The sequence below is a fragment of the Trichechus manatus genome, unplaced genomic scaffold (genome assembly GCF_000243295.1).
Source record: "Trichechus manatus latirostris isolate Lorelei unplaced genomic scaffold, TriManLat1.0 scaffold00098, whole genome shotgun sequence".
In the NCBI taxonomy this organism is placed as follows: Eukaryota; Metazoa; Chordata; class Mammalia; order Sirenia; family Trichechidae; genus Trichechus; species Trichechus manatus.
In genome coordinates this window covers 10,750,331-10,767,305 of record NW_004444034.1, presented here as the reverse complement: position 1 = coordinate 10,767,305, position 16,975 = coordinate 10,750,331, and the positions used below count along the sequence as shown (strand labels likewise).

The window sequence follows — 16,975 nt, the reverse complement described above, 5'->3', positions numbered from 1 at the left end:
CATCCATCATGAAGCAAGGCAATAAGAACAAATATATCCATCACTAGTTGTTGTTAGTCATTCCATATCAAGGAAACTAGTTATAGCTTAGGGACTTGCTTTCTTCTGGAGGGAAAACAGATTATCATTCAGGACCAGAGAAGTTGGGTTAATAATTCACAGAACGTATAACCCTTCCTTCCCACTTCACCTTCTGTTCTCTTTAAAGTTCTGTCAAAGGAAAATTAAAAGTAAGACTATTTTATAAACTATTTCATTTTGTTGTCTAATTCTATCAGGTAACAAAATCATATAGAATAAAGACCTATTACTCTTAAAACTGTAGTAAAGAGGGGCCAAAATTAAAATCCCAGGACAGACAATTTTACGTGAAGAAATAAATGGCATGGCACGCCATCTGCCCATTTGTCAGACAGTTTCTCTACCTCTTGATCTAACTTAGGATGCATGTAGCAGTGAGATGACAGATTTTATAGCTTTCGTCTTGTTCTTTTACTTTTAGACCAGCAAACAAAATGGAAGATCATTAAAGAAGAGAGCTCAAGACTTTCTGCTGAAGTGGAGCTTTTTTGGTGCTCGAGTAATGCATAATCTCACCTTGAACAATGCATCCAGTTTTGGTATCCTATGTGCTTTATAAAACTCTTCTTAAAGGAATTATATCATTTGTCATGTTAATTTTTAAATACATGGCACCTTCACTTCTCAAACCATATCTGAGTATTGAGCCAGTAGACCATGGCTTTTGGAGTCAGACCACATGCAGCGTTAAATCCTGTTTCTCGCTGGCTGTGGGCTTTACCCAAGCTAATCTGTTCGTTTTAGAAAGGAGAGAATATACCTCTTACAGGGTTGTGTAAGCACTTTAGTGAGATGTTGTATATAAAACCAGATTGCCTAGAACCCTATAAACTCTTAATGAATAGCAGCCATTATCATTATATTCCACCAGTCCCTGGGTAAATTTTCTTTGTTAAACAAATAAGCAATGACTAAGACATTATTTTTCAAAGACCCTACTCATTGCAATATGGCAAATTTTTGCATCTTTTCTGGGCACCCACATAGCTGCACTCCAGGAATCAAAGAGCAGCTTAGAAGATACATTCTCATATGTGTCTGAACCATCTTTCTTGATCTGTATGACTTGTGAAACAAATTGAGTCAAGCTAGCTTTTTAAAAAACTGACTACCTTCTTTTCCTTAAAATTTCTATGATTCTTATTATTTTACAGATAGAATGTTAAACTTATGCGCAATACCTTAGCATTTAAAAGTTGTACTTTGAGGAATCTTCACATTACAAAATAAATTAAAATTTAACTAAATTGTTTTTATTTAATTTTCAATAGAATTAATAAAATCAGTGACTTTGTATTGAGGGATAAATAATATGTGCTGAATCTGTTACTTGAAATATCATAGTTAAGGTTTCTTAAATTGTCCAACAGTGAAGCCTAACTTCATCATGAAAAAAGACTTTTGTGGAGAAATCTGTTGAAGAGTTAAAACAAGTTTACATTTTTTTTCCAGTATATCTTCAGTACATCTTTCACATGAAAATTACTCTTCTGCTTTTTTAAACTCAAAGACTATTTCATTTCAGGCTAAAAAGACATGTCCTTACTTGATTTTTTTTTTTTTTTCCGGACCATGTTGGCCATTGTCTAATTATTTAGTAAAAAGTAAACAGAAATAGAGCAGAGTAGAACTCATTCTCCCCAGGTTAAAGCTTATCACACTCCAGTGTGTGCCCTCTTAAAGCATAAAGCATGTCTCACTTTCATCCGTATTTTCCTTTGATGTAATTAGTGGCCAAAGAGCTGGCAAGACAGTGCACACAGTGAGCTGGACAGGCAGTACACAGAAAGATTAGAGACTCAAGTTAAGCATGTTGGTCTTAGCAGGTCATTTAAAGTCCAACAAGTATTTGTTTATTTCAGTTGCTCCTTGTAAAGTGTTGCGAGATGGTCACAGAGATAACTTGACTTCTCTCTCTTTCTCCTTCCCTCTCTGTGTCTCCCTGTTTTTCATCTCACAATGTCCTCTTCATTTCTGATCCACAAACAAGGTTCTTTCCATTTGATTCGAATGCTCCTCGATGAATACATTCTTCTGGCCATGGAGACCCAGTTTAATAATGACAAAGAGCAGGAGTTGCAAAATTTGTTGGACAAATATATGAAGAATTCAGGTAATTTAACATATCTATCTTGTTATTGGAGCCCTGGTGGTACAGTGGTTAAGCGTTAGGCTGCTACACAAAAGGTCAACAGTTCAAATCCACTAGCTGCTCCTTGGAAACCCTATGGGGCAGTTTTAGTCTGTCCTACAGAGTCCCTGTTTGTTGGAATCAACTTGGCGGCAATGGGTTTTGTTTTCAGGTTTATCTTGTTATTCATATGTCTTTGTTTAAACCTAAGAATTTGTGAGTGCATGTGTTAGGTGGGTTTATAATAGTCTCAGAGTTCCCCTCAAACATGTCACTATTTACAGTATGCTAAGACTATTGGAGCACTGTTTTTCCTTTCCTGAATTCATTCATAGAGTAGTCAAAGTACAAGAGCCCTGGTGGCACAGTGGTTAAGCACTTGGCTGCTAACTGAAAGGTCAGCTGTTCGAACCCACCAGCGCTCTGTGGGAAGAAGACTTTGTGATCTCCTTCTGTAAAGATCACAGTCTTGGCAACTTGTTCTGTCCTATTGGGTGGCTATGAATCGTAATCAACTCGACAGCAACAGGTAACAGGTAGTCGAACTAGTCTACTGAAAACTCTTAAGGACATAAATTGGTGTTCTTAACTTCTGGGAATTTCGATGCAGTCAGAGAGGTGATTATAATATAAGAAATAACTATAATTCGAGGTAACACATGTGGTATACTGCTTTACCAAAAAAAAGAAAAAAACCCAAACCCATTGCCACTGAGTTGATTCTGACTCATAGCGACACTGTAGGTCTGAGTAAAACTGCCTCATACAGTTTCCAAGGAGTGCCTGGTGGATTTGAACTGCTGACCTTTTGGTTAGCAGCTGTAGCTCTTAACCACTACACCATACTGCTTCATGAATCCACTAGCTGCTCCTTGGAAACCGTATGGGTCAGCTCTATTCTGTTCTATAGGGTTGCTATGAGTCAGAATTGACTTTACAGCAACGGGTTTTTTCAGTGGGTTATAGGAATTAGAGAAGGAAGGGCATATATCCATTTGGGATATGATGACTTGCATTTTGATGAATGTTCACTTCAGAGTGGATTATTTAGTGCACCTCAGAACACATCTATTTCCAGGATCACACAGTTAACAAAAACCATCATTGCCAAGATCAGAAGTCTGCCAGCCTTGTTTCCTACAGAAAACATTTCTCAGGAGGTTCTAGATTAATCACACAATCATGAAACATTTTCAGTTTCTTTTATTTGGGCTAACATACTGGGAAAATAGGAATGATTTTAGCTTTCTTATTAAAAAAAACTTTCCAGATGCAAGTAAAGCTACCTTCACTGCTTCTCCAAGTTCATGCTTTCTGGCCAACCGTAATAAAGGGAGCACAGTCACCAGTGACACTGTGAAGAATGAAAGCCATGTAGAGACAACCTACCTTCCTCTGTCATCCAGTCAACCTGGAGGTTTAACCCCTGCTCTGCATCCATTCCCAGCTGGGAACACAGACAATCTGCCGCTCACAGGTAAGCTGTGAAACATCCAAGAGAACCACTTATGCTTCAACAAATCTTAGGGGAGCCTATTCCTTTGTTTTTTTTAGCAATTAGTATCTTCCAGGGATTCCAAGAATAAAAAAGCTTATCTTAACTGGCTTTATAATATTTTGTGATTTTTCAGCAATTGCCATTCACATCTTTATTAATACCATTATTAACATAGGTATACATTTTGCTAAGTTATAGCAGAAGTATGAATAGTTATCTTCATTTAGTGGAAGAAGAAAATAGAACAGTTCTACAAAAAAAATCCTTAAGATGTTGAAGATTAAAAAGAAATAGATTGCTTAGTTATTTTTGACTTTTGAGAAGGCTTTATTCTTCCTCTATTAAAAAGTGAATTTGGCCGTGTTAAGATAACCATTACAATAATTTTTCCCCTTTAACCTAGGGTCCCCTTTGTGCCAAGCTAAATGTTTAGTGTCTTGAACTAGTTAATAGATAATACTTTAAATCTGATTACTGCCTTGGTCTTTTCTGAAGTCCTTTTATATACATTGGAGGCTCTGGGTGGTGCAAATGGTTAACATGCTTGGCTGCTAACTGAACGGTTAGAAGTTCAGTTCTACGCAGAGGTGACTTGGAAGAAAGGCCTGCTGATCTACTTCTGAAAAATAAGCCACTGAAAAACCTATGGAACACAGTTCTATTCTGACACATGGGGTGGCCATCAGTCATACTTGACTCAGTGGCAAATGGTGGGTTTATATATATTCCTTCATTGAAAGCATAGAATTTTAAACCTAGAAGAGCCTTGTAGTTGAGGACCCTAACTGCACCAATGGAAAATTAGAGCCCAGGAAGCTAACAGCATTCCTAAGTCACATTGCTCATCAGTGGTGCTTGCATGATGTTTTAAATTGGCTGCTTTGAAGTCATGTCCATTTTGACATTATAGGTGGTCCCCAACTTACGATGTATTTGAGTTATGACGAACTGCACTTATGATAGTCCTTTTTTTTGGTATATCTTATCATTAGTAATATATACTACATACAGTGTTGCAGTACATAATTTGCTGATGTTATCATTCTCATGCCAACCCCAAAGATAAATAAAGATGAGATTTACAAAGATACTGATAATAAAAGGCAATAATAATGAAGACTAGGAAAAAAAAAAGAAATGTTAGACTTATGTCAGAACCGACTTATGAAGGAGTTGTTGGAACAGAACTCCTACATAAGTTGGGGATTACCTGTGCTGCTTTTTTTTTTTTTTTACCATAAAAATCAAACCATCAGGTTGTTTTTTAATCATGGAGAAATATGAACAGCAGGCTGCCTTACTCTCACCAAGCTTGAAGTCTAGCCATTCTCATTCCTGTAGGAGCATGAGCCATCACAGACTTTCCTTGATAGTCACAAACTCCAGAAATCTCCACCATTGTGAAATGTACACATATTGTGATGGTATTTTTAAAATTGGGATTTTTGGTGCTCTTCAGTTCTGTTACTTTTGAATGGTAGGGTGAACCAAATCGGAAAAAAGATATATCAATAACTCATTCAAATACATGCTTTAAATGTGAGCCAATAGACTTTAATAACTACTTAAAATGCCACGAAGTAAATGGCCACTAAGTGAATCCTGCGGTAATTTTTTTTCCAGGTCAAATGGAGCTTTCCCAGAGTGCTGGTCATTTGATGACACCACCCATTTCTCCAGCCATGGCGAGCCGAGGAAGCGTCATTAACCAGGGGCCAACGGCAGGGAGACCCCCAAGTGTGGGCCCAGTACTGTCAGCCCCATCACACTGCTCAGCATACCCAGAACCCATTTATCCTACTCTCCCTCAAGCCAATCATGACTTTTATGGGACCAACTCTAACTATCAGACTGTGTTTAAATCACAGCCCCATGTCCCATCAGGACTCTATTCTCACCGCACCGAGCATGGTCGATGTATGGCCTGGAGTGAACAACAGCTTTCCAGAGACTTCTTCAGTAGCAGCTGTGCTGGGTCTCCCTATAGTTCCCGGCCACCTTCCACCTATGGACCATCCTCACATGCCCAAGATTCACACAATATGCAGTTTCTAAACACAGGAAGTTTCAATTTCCTGAGCAATGCAGGAGCTGCCAGCTGCCATGGAGCAGCATTGCCTTCTAATTCACCAAATGGTACTGACATTTTTGAAGCAATTTTCCTGGCTTTTGAGATGGTAATAAGACAAAATTAGACATTGAAATCCACCCTTGCTGAGTAGCATGGCATCTCATGTAAGACTTCTGGAGATCATGAAATCTAGACATTTGGAGCTGATATTTACCACATAGAAACATTTTCCCTGATTCTTGTGGCTTTATTGAAGTTGTCCTTCTAAATGCCACAAATGATGAAAAAATACTATCTCAAACCATATACCTGAGACCAAGTTTAATGGCCAAAAATAAGACTGTTGAAAATATTTTTAGTCAATAATATTTCTTCTAGAGAACTAAAAGCAGATTTTAAAGATTAAGTCCAAAACAGTGCCCCTTGTTAGGCCAATAAGACACTTGAAGTTAAAGGAGGTTGTGAAGACCTGTTGACTCCCTCAACCACCAAAATAGGCTCTATGTATAGGCTGCTCTGATGCTTCTCTCCTAAGTGTAGGTCAGTCTTTCTCCCACAATCATGAATCTGTAAATAAAAATGGTTTTGAAAAGTAGTGTAATCTCTGTGAGAGGCTAATAGTGCTTTTTTCTTCATAGGCAGATCTTGCTAATTTAGATAAGGGAAATATAAGAGGGGCATAGTCTGTATCTCAAAATTAATACTAGGACAGTGCCTCTGATTTGTTTTTTAAACAAAAAACCAGCATGGTAAACCATATTCCTACATAAGCACAAGTTCAACTCTATATGGTAAATGTAGATACAAATGTAATATTTACAATTTGATATCTTTAAGGCTCTACTCAATTACCTTGACCCTTTTTTCCTCCCTGGAATGTTCTTTATAACAAGTTAACAGTACATTCTCCATGCTTTCTCTTATAGGATACTATGGGAGCAATGTAAACTACCCAGAGTCTCACAGACTTGGATCAATGGTGAATCAACATGTCTCCGTCATCAGCAGTGTTCGCTCACTGCCTCCCTACAGTGACATCCATGATCCACTTAACATTTTAGATGACAGTAGCAGAAAGCAGACCAGCTCATTTTATGCAGACACATCACCTTCAGTTGCCTGTCGGACTCCAGTAGTAGGTAAATTATTTTAGTAGTTCTTGAAAACATTTTAAAAAGTCTTTAAACTCGGGTACGCAGCATTACTCTGGGGGGAAAAGTGTTGAGGTGAACTGGGTACTGATGTTGCCACAATTAGTTTATCATTTTGGATCTGAAGTTATATTTTAGTATCTGAATATACAGTGGTAACAGTTACTGTTGTTGTTGTTAGCTGCCCTCAAATCAGCCTCCAACTCATGGAGATCCCATGCACAACGAAGTGAAACACTGCTGGGTCCTCCCCCATCCACATGATCAATTGTGGATCAGACTGTTGTGGTCCATAGGGTTTTTACTGGATGATTTTCAGAAGTAGATCACCAAATCTTTCTTCCTAACAGTCTTACTATCTCTCAGTATGTATCACTGTGCAACCTACTCCTAGACCTGTGATTCTTCCAAAAAGAATAGCTGGAATCTATTATGTTTTCAAAAATTAATACAACCTGTCAAATGCAGTCCAAAAGCTTTATCGGGGCAGTATTGCTGCCTTTCACTCTCTCTTGTTCACTATGGGACCCAGGGATGGTGCTAAGATGTGTCTTTGGACTCCATCAGTACCCCAAAGCCAGTGCATATTAAAAAAAAAAAAAAATTGTATCCTGTCATGGAGGCTACTAGCATTTTCTCAATCTTATGAAAGGTATGATTAGTACTTCAATAGAAAATATTGCTATTTTTATCGTCCTATAACATACAATTGAAGTAACAATGAGCAAAGCAGTGTTATTGTCAAGAAGTGTCCTAGCATCTCCTTCCAATCAGGTTGCTGTCCTTAAACAACTATAAAGAAATTCTGCAACTTGTACTAAATGCATCAGCAACACCCATCAAAGGGGCTATAATAATAGGAACTCAATAAATCAGTGAGTTAAAAAAGGAATGAAAACATATGTATAGATTTAGTCTCTAAAATTACTAAGTTACCACCCAAGTATATTCATGTAAGTATGAAGGTAGAGTGTTAAAGTTTATATGAGATGGTTGAAACTTCCACTGGAATTGATTTCAGACTAGCATAAGTAAAGGGCATTGACTCCCAACTGAAGCATAAGGGTAAACGAGATCAATTCCATCTCTCCTCACTCAGTGTGTTTTTTCAATAATTCAATTCGAAGCACTTCTTCACTTCCTGTGACTGTCACAGATGCTCCCTGAGCAGAGTCTAGCAGCTCATCACCTGCTATCTGCAAATAGTCATTGCTTCTAGGTTACTCTAATGAAGCAGAAAATTCCACTTCAGGAAGTTTCCTCACCATGAGACTAAAGTGTACTGTATTGTGATTGTTACTATTAGTTCTATTTACTTGTAGAGATAGTGGAAGCGTTGATGGAACAGAGGTTGGGCGTAGAGTGGATTCTAAATTTTAGTTGTCAGAACTGGCTTATAAGTAAATTGCAAAGAGGGCTTCCAGGTGAAAAGAGGGACTAGAGTTAAGTGGGTTAATAGTGCAAAGAGAATTGGGACCCACTATAGATTCCCTGGAGTCCCTGGGTGGTGCAAACAGTTAGCACACTTGGCTGCTAACTGAAAGGTTGGAAGTTCAAATCCACTTGGAAGCACCTGGGAAGAAAGGCTTGATGATCTATTTCCAAAAAATCAGCCATTAAAAACCCTATGGAGCACAGTTCTACTCTGACACACATGGTGTTTGCATGAATGAAACTTGACTCCATGGCAACTGGTGGTTTTATAGATTCCCTTAGTTATAAAGCCTAGTTCTTAATGACAGAGAAGATGGTAGTTAGAAAAATGAGAAGAACAGCAGTGAGATGGAAACAACCATAAATAAAGAAAATACAGAGTTAGAGAGCCAGTTAGTCAATTTCTTTTGAGAACTAAGTTGTGGGGAGGATATGGTGGTAAATCGGCCAGAGTTCTTGCCTGCAAGAAGTTTACATCCTAGTAGAGGGAGAGCAAGACAATGAATATGTGAACAAATACATTAAAAAGATAGTTTTAGGTACTCTGAAGATGATTAAATAGAGTAAAATGGCAGAAAGTAGAGAAGTGGCTTTAGGTGGGGTCATTGGGAAAGAAATCCTAAGGCAGAAACATATGAATTGAAAGTTGAGTGGTAAGGAGATAACCATGTGAAAGTCTGATGGTGCAGTTCTAGGCAGAAACAGCAAGTGCCCAGCCTTTGAAAAGGAGACATGTTTGCAAAGCTCAATAGGCAGAAAGAAGGCTAGTGTGAGATGAGCACTGTGAATGAAGAAGAGAGCGGAGCAAAATAAATCAGACAGGCAGAAAACAATTAACATAGGGTGTCATAGACCATGGCAAGGGGTTTAGATTTTGTTCTAAGAGTAATGGGAAGTCATTGTAATGTTTGATCAGAAGAGTGCAATCTCATTTACACTTTTGCAAGATCATTCTGGCTGCTGTCTGGAGGGTGGAGGGCGGGGAAGAGATGAGGGTCATGAGACCAGATACGAGGTTTATATGTTCATCCAGGTGGGAGAAGATGGTGGTCTGGCCTAAGGTTGTGGAGGGGCAGATGGAAAGGAATGGTAGGTTGGGGACATATTTTGGTTGTAGAGCTGTCTGAGTTTAAGTTGAAATTGAGTTTTCATTCTGAAATGTGTGGAAGAAATAACAATTGTTAGCTGTTTGAACCCACCCAGAACCTCTGTGGGAGAAAAGACCTGGCAATCTGCTCCTGTAAAAATTACAGCTTAGGAAGCCCTATGGGGCAGTTCTTCTTTGTCACATAGGGTTGCTATGAGTGGGAATCGACTTGACGGCATATACAACAACAACAATAGGAGAATACTAAGGGTAAAAATGAAAGAAAAGATGAGGATTATTTGACAAACCATAAACACTCAAATTTAGTACAGAAAAGAAAATGCCAGTCAATTTTCAATTGTTAATTATATTTTCTGTTTCAGCATCTGGCTTGCAAACCCCGATTCCTTCCTCCTCTTCCCAATGTATGTATGGAACTTCTAATCAGTATCCAGCTCAAGAAACTCTGGATTCCCATGGTGCAAATAGTAGAGAAATGGTGTCCTCTTTACCACCTATCAACACTGTGTTCATGGGAACAGCAGCTGGAGCTGGAGGGACTTAAACCAACAGTGTTGGGAAGGGGTTGAAACTTTCAAAATTTCCACTGCCCAAATATTGTTATTCACTCATCTGAATACTAGGAGAGTAAAGAAAATGGACTATGAAGTGACTGGACTTTTTTTCAAGTCATTGGTCCAAAACTATGGAGAATCCCATAGAGAAAGGAGCTACTTGCAGAATTTGTGCTGCACACAAATTGCTTAAAACGTGATCTCATTATTAATCATAGTTTCAAATATTATCAAATGGAATCAGTGAAGATTTGAAGATACAAACATCTCAACTATGAAGAGTTAATATTTCACTTTCTAATTTATTGAAAAATTGTGTGCTGTTTCATCTATGGTTTCTAAAAAAGAGAAAAGTTTATTTAATGCCTTTATAATACCCTTAATTTATTAGGCTCTCAGAACCACTGTTTACTATCCCTTATTTGACAAAAAGTCAAATGTGTATGTTCTACCTCCTATGGAAATGTTTACAAGGTCAAGACTTAATGCAATTTAGCCTAAACCAAAGTTGCTTGACTTTCAACTCCTCTGCATTAGTGTGATGATTTCTGTTACATAGCATTATCCCATTTCTATGTAACTGGACAGAGATGATAAACACTTTCACTTCTTTATTTAAAAAAGAGAATAAGAAATAAATAATGTATGGAAATATTTTTAAAGGCTTGATTACTCTCAGGGTTGGTACAGTTTCTGAAGAATGTCGGGGATTTGTGGGCAGAACTCCTTTGGATATCAAGTTCAAGAGTAGAGCCGGTTGGTCAAAACACCATAATTCAAGAATATTTGCATATCCTATTCAAATGCGTGTAAATCTAAAGATATCGGTAGACTGTTTAAATTTCTACAAAGATTTGGAGACAATCTTTAACCCACTACCTTGCTTATAAATTGAGATTAAATGAGCATTCAGGGATCATCTGTAGGCAAAGGCCAATTTAGAAGTGAAGGATTCATTACTTACAAATTAATACAATTTGATACACCATCTATCTTTTTTCTTTTTCATGTCTTGGCTTAAAATGCTGTTGTAAGATTCATGGTTGACAATAGGAAACTTCATTAACTTTGCAGGCTCCTCCTATAGTTTTACAACAGGCCCCATATTATTTGTATTAAGGATCAGACTATCCTGTAAACCCCAGGTACGTCATTAAGAGTCTGCAAGCCCCCAAATACCCATTATATATCATGGTGTAATTTGGTAAAGACAAACTGTAGGATTGTTCTCAGCAAGCAATAAACAGTGATCCATGGACTTGTGGAAGTGTTGCTACTATTTGCTCAGTAGTGTGCTCAGTAGTGTTGCTTATGATCAAATAATTGAACAGAAAAAATTTTCAATGGTAGTAAGTCATGAAAAATAGCAAAATAAATGTTCTCTTCTTTAGTATAGTAATATTGTAGGAGTACAAAGGAAAGTGAAATCAATAGGGCTTAGATTGAAATAGTAAACAAAACAACCTTAAGAAGTGTGTGGACATAAGTCTTAAAAGCTAAAAAACAAATTTATTGTACTGTAATTAAATATATGTTCCACATCTAGTATGTGTCGGATACTGTGCCAGACACAGTGGAGTATACAAAGATGAAAAGGACACTTCTCTCACCTTTAATATGTTTTAATATAATGATGAGGGGTAATATGATGGGAAACTGAGGATCACTAAAGATTTTTGAGAAGAAATGCAATGAGGGGCAAGTGATATTTAGGGAACATCTAGCAGCAATTGGAGGGATGAGGTGGATTGGATAGGGCAGGAATTATTAGCATGGAGACTACATTGTGACAGCCAAAAACACCTCCTATATTTCCAAAAGTCACTGGAGAGGCAATGCACTACTGCATGAACTCAAGTTGACAGGGTATTTAATCTTACCTAGAAGGAGCATGAGAAGAATGACTACTTGTCTGCCCTTTAGCTATACTCAACCTTTAAGTATAGCTTCCTTCAGGGAACTAAAGTCCGGATGCTCAAAGAGTTTTCTGCTATTCTTTTTGTTAATTTTAATTTAGTCAAAATACCTTGCCTAGCTTTTTAGTGTATTTTTATTATGGACCTTTCCAAAGTAAATATATTATTCTTCATTTTTGGAAATGTGGAGTATCAATTATAAAGATTTGACCTGCTTAAGATAATGCTTCTGTGAAATGCAAAATTGAGGTTAGAGATCAGAGTTCAAAAACGCGAGGTTTATAACTCAATTCTTAGGGTACTATTTTTCAAATCTTGTTATGGTGGTTATATAATTAAAAGACATAATGACAAATGAATTCACCCATTAATTCAGAGGATTCTTAACACAATTTTGAGATCAAAAGCCTCTTTTGTCACATCCTGAAGGAAAAATAAAATCCAGTACGTCATTAATATAGAATCACAGATCAGAAGGTACCTGGTTTGTTTTTCTCTCTCCAGGCAGTGTTGCATTGAGGAAAATCAGAGAAGCAGACTAAATAGCTCTGCTGAGTTCTCTGCTTCCAGATGAGAAAGTATTTTATTTAAAAAAAAAATTTAAGCTAAATTCCAATTATGGTGCGATGTAAAATCTTTCTTTTTGTTCCTGCTTTGAGAGAAGAGTCCCTGAGACTTTCAAGACCTCACATGCCTAGACCCCATTTTAGAAATGGGGGGGGGATGTTTTTGTTTGCTTCTATGCCTAAAGTTGGGGTGGGGTAGGGAGCAGGTGCATAGGAATTTAGTGCCAGGACCAGAAATGTGAATATCCTATAATGTGTAGGACAGACTTGTACAATGAATTGTTCCACCTCAAAAGCTTAGAGGTAGACCAGTAGGCTGTGAGGTGATTGACCCAAAATTTTACTCTGTAGTGGCACTCCTTATTAGTGGTATTTAAATAACCCAATCAGATTTCTTCTCAGGAATTGTGACTGTAAAACTCATACACACAGCCTAGGAAAACAAAAAGGCAGAGGAGTAAGGCTAGAAACAGAGAGAGAAATAGAGCTAGAGAGAAACTGAGTCACGAGAGTGGCCCCAGTAGGCAGCAATGGGTTAAAAGCCAGTTGCCTTCAAGTCAATTCCAATTCATGGTGACCCCATGTGTGCCAGAGCAGAAATGTGCTCCACAGGGTTTTTTTTTTTTTTTTAAATAATATTTTTTTGTGTTTTCAATGAAGGTTTACACAACAGTTTAGGCTCCCATTCAACAATTTCTACACAAGTTGTTCAGTGACCTTGGTTGCATTCTTCACAATACGTGAACACTCTCATTATTTCCATTCTGGTTGTTCTGTTTCCATTAATCTAGTTTCCTAGCCCCCTTATAGTCTCCTCTTTGTTTTCAAGTCATTGTTGAATATTTGGTCTCATACAGGTGATTTTTTCAAAGGAGCCCAGTGATTACGGGTGATATTCACTATTTTTTTGAGTCAGTTTGTTATTTAGCCAGAATGCTTCTTATAAACAAGGATGGCAAGACTTTGGCTTGCTTACTTTGGACAGGTCATCAGGAAAGACCATTCTCTAGAAAAGGCCACGATGGTTGGTAGAGCAGAGGGTCAACAACAATGAGGAAACCCCATAATGAGATGGATTGGCACAATAGTCACAACAACGGGCTCCAACATACCAATGATCTTGGAGATGGTGTAGGATAGGGCAATGTTTCATTTTATTATACGTAAGGTTGCCATAAACGAGAGCCAACTGAGCGGCAGCTAACACCACCACCACCATCTGATTTGTTTCCAACTTTTGTAGCCCCACAAGATATGCCATTCAGAATGGAGGGACTCTTTGGGTGAGCTTCTCTGCATGTTGACCATGCTGTAAGCTGAATACTGTAGTCCCCTTTATCTGCAGGGGCATATGTTCCAAGACCTCCAGTGAATGCCTGAAACCGTGGTTAGTACTGAACCCTCTATATACTATGTTTTGTCCTATACATACATACCTATGATAAAGTTTAATTTATAAATTAGGCACAGTAAGAGATTAACAGCAATAACTAATAATGAAATACAACAGTTATAGCAATATACTGTAATAAATGTTATGTGAATGAGGTCTGCTTTGGGTGATCCTGGATCATTGACCCATAACAGTAGGACCGCAGTTGACCGCAGGTAACTGAAACTACGGGAGATAAGGGGGGGACTACTGTACAGTTAGGGAGGGATGTTCATCTTCTCCGTGTTGGATCTAGGTCCACACGTTCCCAGCTGGGGGATTGATAAAGTACTCTCTGAACTTACCTCTTTTCATCAAACCCATAGACCTCTTTAATGCCCTAGGATTATGACCTAAACTGAAATCAGGAAGTGTGAGATTTGGTATATCAAGTGTTACAAGTGGAAATACCCTGGGGTTCAGGTAGGTGAGGAGATGAGTTAACGATGGGATGAGTTGTGGAGTCCAAGAAAACTGGAGTTGTTCTACATCTGCATCTTCCAAAGTAGGAGCCACTGGCAGTTCCTTCTGACCACCACTCTGCAGAGATGCAGCCGGGGCTGCAAATTTCCCAACCTTCAAGAGAAATTAGAAACTCCTATTTTTATGGCTGATCAAAGCAACCCCAGGTATGAACTGTGCTCCATAGGGTTTTCATTGGCTAATTTTTGGAAGTAAATCACCTGGCCTTTCTTCCTAGCTCCATAGGGTTTTTAATGGCTGAATTTTCAGAAGTAGTTTGCCAAGCCTTTCTTCTGAGGAGTCTCTGGATGGATTCAGACCTCCAATCTTTCTACTGGCAGCTGAGTGCATTAATTGTACCACCCAGGGATTCTAGCAATGGGTAGGCCGCTCTATGGGACACTGAGATGCCAGGTTCCTAGGCCTGCTGTGGAACACCAGAGCCGCAGCTACACTGTCCTGACCAGTGAGAAATAGTGCTCAAATCTCCCCTGCCCACTTGAATTTGCCCTTGGAGCCCTCGATAGACACAATCTTTAGCCACTCAGTACAGCTGCTGTGACCACACTCCCAGGCTGACAACTGTATGTTTCCTTTTCTGCAGAAAAACTTGAGAAATGGTAAATTAGAGAATCACTGATTATTATTTTTGAATCACTGAATTTGTGCTCACACAAATGCAGGTAATAAACACAGGACAAAGAAGACTACCCATTCTTGAAAGTCAGCTTAGACAGTGCATAGTCCTCTCACACCCCTTCCCACTAAAAAAGCCATTAAGATAAATGAATTCTGAAACCCGAACCCCAAACTCCAACTCTTCAAAAAAGCATGAGGTAAATGAGAGTGATATGGCTGAACTCCCTGGAAAAGGATATTACAGGTACTCAGATTTCTATACAACAGGGAGTGAAATTAATTGTCACACAAGTGTCACAATAGCAGTTATGAGCTCTTGTAAGGCTTGGAATAGAAACTGCTCACATTGTATTTCGAAGGCAGATGTACAATCTGGGATGAGTTATAGAAATGTAAATAAAAACCATCTAGAAAAGAAAACAATGGTGATTATGGCATACAGGACATTTTGTTCTTTGGGAAAGATAAATGATGAACTTATATAAAAGGTTATTGTACCATCTCATTCAGTTATTGAATTCTAAAGTAAATCCTTTATTTTGCAAATGGCAGAGAACACAGCCTGTCTGTTCCAAAAACATACTGATTAAATGAAGAAGATAGATTTCAGTTATTCCTTGATTAGAGGCACTAGCAGTAGCTGGAAAGGATTGGGAGCTGTGAATGGACTCTAATGAATAATATACTCACTAATTTTGAGGTATAGTTAATCACAAAATGAGGTCACATTTATGTTCTGATTGATACAAAAATTTTCAAGTACTTTTCTAATATCAAAATCCTATAAATAGCACTTAATTTTTATTGATCTTGGGGTACTTAGTACTACGGTAGAAACGTTTCCTGTTAAAACAATAACCCATTTTCCAGAATAAGCAGAATTTTATTTTTATTTAGTTCTTTGTAGAATTAATCTAGCTGGGAAGATCTTTGATTTTTTTCCCAGAATACCTTTTAATGTCTATAATTTCAGTCACATTCATGCAGATGTTTATGAGGATAACATTTACCACTCATTAGTTTGACCCTCTTACCGGTCATATCATAAGATTCTAGTAAAAGCCTCTCTGTCCATTCAATAGCGTGGAAAGCTTTGGACATATAATTGTATAATACTTCTAGACTCCTGGTCTTACTGAAAGCTTTTATCTCATTGTTGACAAATATTTCATTTAATCTCAATGAATTTAACATTTATTTATTGCTTGACTAGTCTTGGTAATGTTCTTATGCTTGGTCTGGTTTTGGTAACGAATGAATGTGTATCAGGTCCCAGGAGATATTTCCTTTCATTCCACATGCTAAAAAATTATGTCTGCTACACTGATGATGGGAAGAACAGATAAGGTCCCTCCCCTCATGGAGCTTATACTTTACAAAGGGAAACAGAAATTAAGCCAAAAATTTATGAAAATGATTGCAATTAAAAAATTATTAATTGAAACTGTGAAAAGAAATGAAGGCTGTGCAGAGAAATTATAACTTGAAGACATGGAGATGTGTGAGGGGTGAAGCGGGTGAGGTGGGGAGAGCTGGTCAGGGACGCTTCTTTGATAGTTGAGACTTGAAGAATGAGTAGGGAGTAGGTGGTGATGGCGAAGGAGGTCGGGGCTGGGGTGGGGCGACTGGGCAGACAAGTGTTCATAGCAGCAATCCAACATGTGAAGAATCTGTGACTGGGAGTAAAATATGAAGGGTGTGGCGAAGCACAGAGAACTAGGAAGAGTTGCCAGAGTGAGTGCAGAGAGATATTCCTGGGACTTTCAAGCTTTAATGATCTTACTTATTGATACCTTCTGCCCCCCAACAACAACAACAACAAAAATTTCCATCGAGTTGGTTCTGACTCATAGTGACCCTGTAGGATAGAGTAGAACTGCCCCGTAGGGTTTCCAAGGAGCAGCTGGTGGATTCGAACTGCTGACCTTTTGG

The 16,975-nt window shown here is 38.2% G+C and overlaps 1 protein-coding gene across 1 annotated transcript in view; it reads left to right on the top strand.

The window, feature by feature from the left end:
* RFX6 (regulatory factor X6) overlaps window positions 1-10,682 on the top strand; it is a 58,616-nt gene extending 47,934 nt beyond the window's left edge. Inside the window, exons 14-19 of the mRNA XM_004382749.1 lie at window positions 503-620; window positions 2,072-2,194; window positions 3,483-3,689; window positions 5,334-5,846; window positions 6,708-6,920; window positions 9,837-10,682. Coding sequence (XP_004382806.1) covers window positions 503-620; window positions 2,072-2,194; window positions 3,483-3,689; window positions 5,334-5,846; window positions 6,708-6,920; window positions 9,837-10,018 — 1,356 coding nt within the window. The 3' untranslated portion in view covers window positions 10,019-10,682. The remainder of the gene's footprint in view (window positions 1-502; window positions 621-2,071; window positions 2,195-3,482; window positions 3,690-5,333; window positions 5,847-6,707; window positions 6,921-9,836) is intronic.
* The last annotated feature ends 6,293 nt before the right edge of the window (window positions 10,683-16,975 follow it).